General features: G+C 41.4%; 1 protein-coding gene across 8 annotated transcripts in view; it reads right to left on the bottom strand.

Annotated features, from left to right (window-relative positions):
• Positions 1–5,206: 5,206 nt before the first annotated feature.
• The window catches only part of PATJ (PATJ crumbs cell polarity complex component), a 392,045-nt gene continuing 388,600 nt past the window's right edge, over positions 5,207–8,651 (bottom strand). For 5 of the 8 annotated variants that reach the window (XM_036911254.2, XM_036911260.2, XM_036911257.2 and 2 more), the window contains one exon: positions 5,388–7,333. In XM_036911254.2, coding sequence (XP_036767149.2) covers positions 7,187–7,333 — 147 coding nt within the window. In that variant the 3' untranslated portion in view covers positions 5,388–7,186. Of the gene's footprint in view, positions 5,349–5,387; positions 7,334–8,651 lie in introns of those variants that run through there. The other 3 variants (XM_057500268.1, XM_057500269.1, XM_057500270.1) reach the window with 3 other exon arrangements.

Raw genomic sequence — 8,651 nt, 5'->3', positions numbered from 1 at the left:
GAGCTTAAAAACAATTGTTGGATCTCATCGTCCCTCTACCCAGTTCCCATTTAATCTAGGGTGTAGCCTGGCATTGGGTATTTAATGTATCCCCCAAGTGATTTTAATATACATCCAAGGTTAAGAACCACTGGCCAGTGGTTTTTAAAGAGTGGGCAGCTCACTGAGCTTTCTGGACAGGTGGGGGCTCTGTGTGGTGCTGCCTGCTCATTAATGTTTATACAGGTGGTAGTCAGTCAAACTTGCTCTCGATGTAACAGGCTTCCGGTAGCAAGATAGAGAGGGAAGAGGCCTGTATTCCTGTCTACCTCTAACCATCGGAGGCCACTGGTATTTATGAAAAAGAACTTGGCCATTATTAGTGACCACAGACCTGAAGGGAAAGGGGGGACCCCAAGTGCTTTAGCCTAGTGCTTCTCTAATGTGTGTATCAGAATCAACTAGAGAGCCTGTTAAAACAGCTTTCTGGGCCCAGCCCCAGAGATTGAGTTGGTCCAGAGCAGAGTATGCATTTGCATTTTTCCTAGGTGAGGCTGCAGAAACAGGTCCGTGGCTATACCTTGAGGAACATTGCCCTCTTTGCTAATCAGTGTGTGCATGGCCTAAGGGCGAGAGAGCTTGGCTTGTCTAGGGAAATATTTGGTGACACTAGCATTAGTATGACTGCCAGAGATTTAGGAGGAAGCTAATCATGAAGTTTCTAAAGAATATGCTGTTTGGAAAGACAAATACCATATGATTTCACTTATTTGTGGAATATAAAAACAAAGCAAAACAGAAGGAACAAAACAGCCTTAGACTCATAGACACTGAGAAGTGACTAGTGGTTACCAAGGGGGACAGGAGCGGCAGGGGGACTGTTGAACCACTGATGACATTTGATGAAATTAAAAAAAAACTTTTAAGAAGGTAAAAAAAAAAATGCTGAGTTTACCCAAAAAATGAGTTAACTCATTTACCCTGAGTGCAACAAGAAGCTAGGTATACAAATATCTAGGGGTCCCTGGGTAGTGGGATGGCAGAGACAAGATCTCAACGGTTTGCTCCTGGGGCTCTGGAAGGTTGGCATGGTGATAGTGCCCCACTGTGGGCACCAGAGTGGGCAGGAGGCTGGAAAAGGGCTGAGAATGAGGGCAGAGAACACTTCTGTGCTCACCCTAAGGCAAGGTCAACCCTGGAGGAGCTGCAGTTCAAAGGCCCGTGATGACTGTGATAATGTTATGTGTCACCCTTGAGGGTGTTTTTAGGTGAACTAACATTTATATCAGTAGACTTTTTAGTAGATTGCCCTCCCACCATGTGGGTGGGCTTCATCCCATCAGTTGAAGGTTGACTAGAATGAAAAGACAGACTCCCCTGGGTTGTAAGCCTGTTGGCCCACACTGCAGATTTGGGACTTGCCAGCTTTCATAATCATATGAGTCAGTACCTTATAATAAATCTAGAACCCAACACATTCATCTTACTGGTTCTTTGAAAACAGATGAATCCTATCTTTCAGGGTCTAAAGGCTGTTGGAGCCTGTTTTCAAACAGCTATCCTGAAGTTCCCAGGGAAATAAAGCATGGCTCTGGAGTTGAGATGAGCTGAACGGCTGGTGCCTTTTACTCCATCAGTGTTTCTTCTGCTCACTCAGGGGGAGGCTGGGCACATGTCCAGTCAAGACACCAAGCAGGAGGGGTGGTTAACTGCCCATCATCAACTATGGCTGCCTTGAGAAGAACGCTTGCACCAGGGGGACATCCAGGCTATCCTGTGTTGGGAATCCTTCCCAGAACATAGAGATGTATGAGGAGTCAAAAGACCAGGTCTTCTTTGACAGCATTCAGAAGGTATGTCCACTTTTGTTCTCTAGACTTTTTGTCTCGTAAGTGCCTTGTGTTGTGGAGCTCAGTTTGGGAGAACTGAAATAGCTTTTCAAAAAACAAGCTAATTTGGAGGTCATATGGGGGTGCTATATAATAGTTTGCTAAACTGATGAATTCCCACTGAGGTTTCTTGAACATTCTTTTGCCTGCAAAATAGCTGGGGGACTAGGCAAGCCACTTACTAAGTCTGGCATGTTTCTCCCACCCGTGAAAGGGGAGTGGTGGTGTGGAGGGCAGGACAGATCCAGTTCTGAGGCAGCCACCATTTCTAAAATCTGATTCTAGAAAGAGGATCAGAGAAATTTTTGTTCCTGCCTAACTTTGCCAGCATGGGTCCTGTTACTTGACAGCAACATTTCAGGGACTCAAGAGCAAAGCACTTTACTTGTTCCTTAAAGTGGCTAGAAAAGGAACTGCTGTTCAGAATGGTTGTAAAGTCTTTTGCACAATCACATACACACATTACTTTTCCAAATTTCAGTTTAGCTTGGCATTGTGCAGTGAAATGTTTCTTTTGTCTTTATTTAAACATTAAGAATTTGAAGAATGAGAGTCAAGCTGTCCAAAACTTAACATTTGTACTAGGCTCACATAAAACTGGTACTGCCTAAATTCAAAATTTTGTGTTCAAAAGTATCATATTCTGATTGACTTTAACGGAAAAATGCAAGTGTAAATAAAACATAAAACTGAGGGAGGGATTGGAGGGAAGAGTTTCAGTTGTTATAAAGTTTGAAAACCAATGCTGTAAGGAAAGGCAATGTTGCTTACCTCCCAGGATAAAAGGGTGGTAGTTCTCATCCTTATAAAGTTATGTTCCTGGAAAGGGGTGTCCTCTCCAGGTCCCCTGGGCAGAGGTGGGGGGAGGATGCCAAGGACGGAGTCAAAAGGTCTGTCGATTCCAGAGTGGGAGGTGCCAAGAGGCTTACCGGTATGTGCTTCTCCAAGTGTAAAATGCTCGTCACTGTATTGTGAGAAATCAACTTGTATTAGCCTCTTAAATCCTTTTTGATTAGAGCAGAGATAAAAGACCTGTGCTTCTGTTCATGAAGAATTAGATGCTATGGGAATTGTTCTCCTGCTGTAGTAAACAACGGGAAAACAGGATTTTAATCCCTGGACGGACAGAAATGAAATAACATCTACAATTGTCCCAGTTTACTGCCAGGAAGCAGTAGTCAGGCCACAATTCAATAACAGGAACCAAACAGAGTCCATGAGAAGAGGAGAGTTCAAAATTCAGGGAGTCCCAGATGGCTAGAATTTGTAGGGCAGATTACTGGGGAGGAGGGAGCTCCCAGTGAGAGCTACAGAGATCTGCAGAGGGGGTCCCTTAAGTCTTGGTTGGAATAGTAATCCGCACATGCATGAGAGGGAACCTCTCAAGGCCAGGAGAGAACCACCTGGAGTGCTATGGATAGTTTCCTTCTGTCAGAGGAAAGACCTCATAATATACAGGAATTGGGCAGAATTCTCAGAATACTGCCTTCATAGTGGGGCAAAATTAGCCCTATTTTAAGGGTTGCTTTAGACCCACCTGAGAAAGCCTGAAAACAAGGGTTGAAAGGATCACGAGTACTCCCATGCGATATCCCACTGCTCTTTAAAGGAATACAGAAGCCACCAGCCAACAATGTGCATTTCACTATCCTTGGCATTCAATAAAAAATGATCAGACTTGCTAAGAAGCAGAGAAATAAGACCCATCCATGATTAGGAAAGATAAATCAATCAATATGTCCTAGGAATGTCTAAGATGGTGTTACGCTATAGCAGACCGGAGCCTTAAATGACTATGAATGTCTTATACTATGTATAAGTATATAAAGCAGGGGGAAAGTACAACCCATGGGCCAAATTTGGCCCCCTGCCTGTTTGTAAATAAAGCTTTATTGGAAACAGCCAAGCTCATTCATTTATGTGTCATGAATTTGCTGCTGCCATGCAATAATGGTAGAGTAGTGACAAAGACTGCAATGGGCTGCAAAGCCTAAAATACTTATTATCTGGTTCTTCAAACCAAGTTTGCTGACCTCTGATGTGAAGAATATGAACCTGAGGAGGGAAATGGAAGATGTGGAGAAAAATTCAAACAAAACTTCGAAGGATGGGACATATACACTAGTTGAAAAGTATACTGGATGGAAATAACATGAAGATGCATTTGTCCTAATCTCTGTTTTCAAAGAAGCTTATCATCTGGTCAGGGGAGGTTGACTTCCTTGACAACAGATGAGCAGGAAAAAGGGGAGTGTGGCTGGGTTAGAAGAACAGAGCCGTTTGCAATTCCAAATTTCTGAAATTAAGGTGCACACCACATTAAAACACCTCACCAAAGGTTTGATGGTATTTGAGGTGCCTCGACTGGCTCAGGAGGCAGGAGGACAGGCATACAAAGTGGATAGCACCCCCTATCCCAGGCAGGGGTGTGGCTGATGATGGCAGCCGCGGTTTCCGCTCAGCGGTGGCTCTGTGACAGCACACGTTCTAGCTCCTCGAGCCCACACCACTGTCATCAGTTAGGCACTTTGCTATCTGATTTTGGGCAACAGTTCAGAGCTAAGCCACCCTCAGAAATACATTTTTTAAAGTTCATTACTGACTGAAACCATGAATCCTCAGCATGAATGTCTAATTTTACGCCATCTCCACAAATAGTGTAAGAGGTGTACTGCTAATGTTTATTACTGCGGCACTTACCATGAGCCAGGCACTATGCTGAGGGTTCCACCTGGATTTTACTCATTATGGTGTAAATAGAATTTCCCCAGCCCCGCTCCTTTATGAGGAAAGTAAAGCAAAGGGAGATTGAATAACTTGGACAAGGTCATACAGCTAGTCAGTCAGGATTCAAACTCAGGCAGTGTGACTCCAAGACCCACCCTCTGGACGATTAGAGCGGCTCCTTTGGAAAGCGTATGTTCTAATGCCTGACAACACACTTGGCAATTAATACATGGGACTGCTATTCATGATCCCAGATTTTAATAGGATACTGGAAAACTGTGAAAAGTTGGATTCTATTCCCTCTCCCCCAAATAAGGGAATAAAATGGCTGAAGAAAAAAATACAATCAGATGCAGAAATTACATTTTTTCAAACATCTTAAGATTTCATTGGCTCCTGAAGCAACTATATATTTAGTATCTTTGGAAACATAAACATTTGGCACTTTCGCTTTTCCTGGTCTGCTTCCCTGTCCTGCTAACTCCAGTATTAGGGATATCATCACTAAATTCAATTTCTCCAAATGAAGCCAAAACAATGCATGTGGCTATGAGAGAAATTCACAAATTCCTGTCTTCACATTCTCCTAGTTTGTAAGTTGTGACGCAAAAAAAAAAAAAATGTTTTTGGTAAGGCAATTATTTATTAGTCTTGCAAGCAAAGATAGAACCAGTTGGAGGATTTGTCAATTTGCTGCAGTCAGGAGTGTAATGCATCACAATTCTTCTGCCAACAGACTTTTAGTAGCATGACCTAAGAGGATAACACAAGAAGAAACACAACAACAGTGCATTATTTCAAAGTGTGTATTTAATGGCCATTCCATCAAAATCAAGCAGAATCACGTTTCAAAAGTATTATACGTATGTGAGTGTTTTTCAGAAGGGGCATTTCCAAGTTTTATTTGGGCTTCCTTTCTTCTTGGCTGTTGAGGGGTTCTAGCAGATACAATTAACAGAATGTTCTGAGGCTGATAGTTTCTCATGCAGTTTAACATCTCATGCTAGCAACACCACTTATCTTGGATACATTAGAAATTTCAAAATCCATGTGTAATTTCAGAAAACTTAATACCAGTCATGAAAATGTTTTCAACATCAAAACTTAGGCACTCTATACTTTGGGATAGCCACAAAATATTCCAACAAGAGTTAATGCACTTTGTGATTACATCTACTCAAAGATAATTTTCAATTAAAATCTATACTAAATAGCATCTTAGAGACCATTACATTTTGATAATTACTGTGGACCATTCTGCAGCTTGTATGTTAATGCTGAACTACTTCTATTACTGATCCTAGTACTCATCCTTCATGGTGCATTTTTTACAGAAGAACTGAGGACATTTACTGATAAGCATCTCCTCCTTTTCCTTCTAATAGCTGAATAAGAATGCCCCTAACCAACTTTGTTCTTGTATTTCCATAGTTGTTTTCTTAACATGCACAACTTCAGCAAATGGGAAGCTCTGTGGAGCCCAGGAAACATTAGCCGAGGAGCCATTGCTGATTCCTGGGCTCAGTAAATCTGCAAGGTCACTCTGGGTAAGCACATTGCTCTGCCCATGTTCCTACAGTCACTGCTGCTAGACTGCCCAGTTTGGAGCCAAGGGGAAAGATCCTCAGGTTTGTCACTCCACTTTGCACAAGGCCAAGGCCACCCAGACCTTATCTGGATTGAGGAAAAACTTGCTGATCTCTGGAGAATGGTTCTGGGTCTTCCAACTCCTCATCCGAAGACTGGGGGAGGGAATGACGCCTGCCTATTGAGATGCCATTAACTCCAGGTGGACTTCCTGGACTTGAACATAATTAAGCTTTGTTAGAATTCACAACATGGATGGTGATTTTTCCTCCTGAGAAAAGGTGAATTTGCTCATTGGTATAAATTTATACAGCTAGGAAAACAATTAGAAAGGCTTTCAGAACTGCTAGATTCCAGTATGCAGATCGGCTCATCACGATCACCAATGGCTAACTTAGACCTACCCAGAGAGATGAATGTGAGGCACATGCGCCTGCGAGTCGCACAGAGGGGGGCATAGAGGGCTCCCACAGGAGACTCTGGTGTGTCACCATGGGGATCGCTGGTGAGTTAATTACACTGCTAATGTTTTCTGGCATACTTGATGAGACAATTAACACATGTAAGGCATGAGAGAGATGACAAGTTGCTTAACGTTTTTTCTGTTCATCAGATGACATCTGAGGGTGCTGTTAAGCTTCTGTATGAGTAAGGATGGGGAGGGAAGGGCATAAAGAATGAGACGTTGTTAACTTCAGCTTCAGCAAATATAATCAGAACCAGTTACTACTGATTGGTAAACATGGATGTTGAATGCAAAGGAGAGAAGACACCTTCAGGTTTTAGAAATTAACCTCACCAAGAGGAGAAAGATGCTGGGAAACATTAGGGAGATGACTGTTGATGTGGGAAATTCACATGAAACCTTGACCATCTCTCCTGAGCAGAAGATGAGATGTAAGAGGGATGTGGATTTTAGTTGAAGTTGCTTTTCATCCTCTCAGAACTTCACCTTCCTATGGATGTTCTACAACAACATCTACCTTGTGATTATGTCCCAAGGCTCATGACAGCACAGTTAAAATTACAGTCCCTCTCTGACATTTTAGAATGGCCACAGCTTGCTCATGAGTGACACCTTCCAGGGTCTCACCATTGACAGCTAATATCTGATCGCCTCGCTTCAATCGGCCATCATCTGCAGCTGCTCCCTACAAACAAGAAACGTTCCAGTTCAATCCAGGGCAAAGTGATTACTACTCAAATAATATATTAATATTACGTTGTACATATTAAAAGAGTAACTTTAAAAACTACCAATTAATGTTATTTCTAGGTAATGTTTTTAAAAGAAGAAAATAAAGAAAAATGTAGCATATGTTATTTGAATAATGGTTGAATAATAATGTTACATAATTATGCATTGTTTAAATAACATTGGTAGAATGTACTGACATTCACATTTCTTTTCATACAGGCAGGACCTTATTTCAATATTCAGTACTGAATGGAATCTGAATGTCGTATCAGGTCATATTCATGAATATGTAATATACCAACAATGGCAGAACTGAATCTGGTGTTAGTCTTACTGCCAACACCATCATTATATAGGGTTCCTGTTGCATTACTAAGCTATCAGCATTGTGGTGATCTGTCAAAAATAAGTGTTGCCTCTAAATAGGTGAATTACATGGCATATGAATTATGTCACAATAAAGCTGTTCTGTATATAAATACGCAAAGGTGTAGCATCTCTAAAATTTTGCAGTGTCATATTCAAAAGCTTCAGCTTTATCTTTGATCATGTAGACGGGTTTCTAAATGACTACTTTCATTATATCCTCAGTCATTCATGGCTCCTCAAAATGGCACAAAGCAAGTAAAACTTGGTGGCCTTTTTTCACTCCAAAGCTGAATATCTGAAAATGCCACGATATTACTAGAAATATTTTAGACAGGTAAGGAAAGAAAAGACCTAGAAAATGATTTACAGGAGGCCTGCTCCATCTGTTGGGGTAACTGTAAAAATCCCTTGAAAAGCTAGTGCCAGAAAGTCTTCTAAATGATGCTGAATGACTGGAACGTTAATAAAGGCTCAAGGCACCTAGTCCCTGAGTGACTCATTTGGAAGCTGAGCTAAGAGGCAATAATGCTCCAGAGACCTGTGTCTACCTACCGTGTGGAGATCCTTGAGTTGGTGGGGAATTATCTAGAATTTCAGAACTATGAAAAGGTGGAATTCCTGTACATAGGTGTAATAAAGGATATTCAAAACCAGGTCTATACTGGGTTGTGGGGAGAACACCAAAATTAAGTAACTCGCAACTTTAGTCAACCTTTTTTTTTTCTTTTAATTAAGTGTGTTAACTTTGCTAAAGGATTAAAGAAGTAACTCTAATGGATAAAATCAGAATCATGTGGCTAACTTGATTTTACTAAATATTATATGCTAAGATTTAAGGACTTTAGTAAACCTCAGATAGCTCTATAGTTCTTTTTAAGAAGCATGTTATACCCTTCAAGCTC

Source organism: Manis pentadactyla, chromosome 4, assembly GCF_030020395.1.
Source record: "Manis pentadactyla isolate mManPen7 chromosome 4, mManPen7.hap1, whole genome shotgun sequence".
Classification (NCBI taxonomy): Eukaryota; Metazoa; Chordata; class Mammalia; order Pholidota; family Manidae; genus Manis; species Manis pentadactyla.
This window is presented reverse-complemented; position numbering and strand designations above follow the sequence as displayed.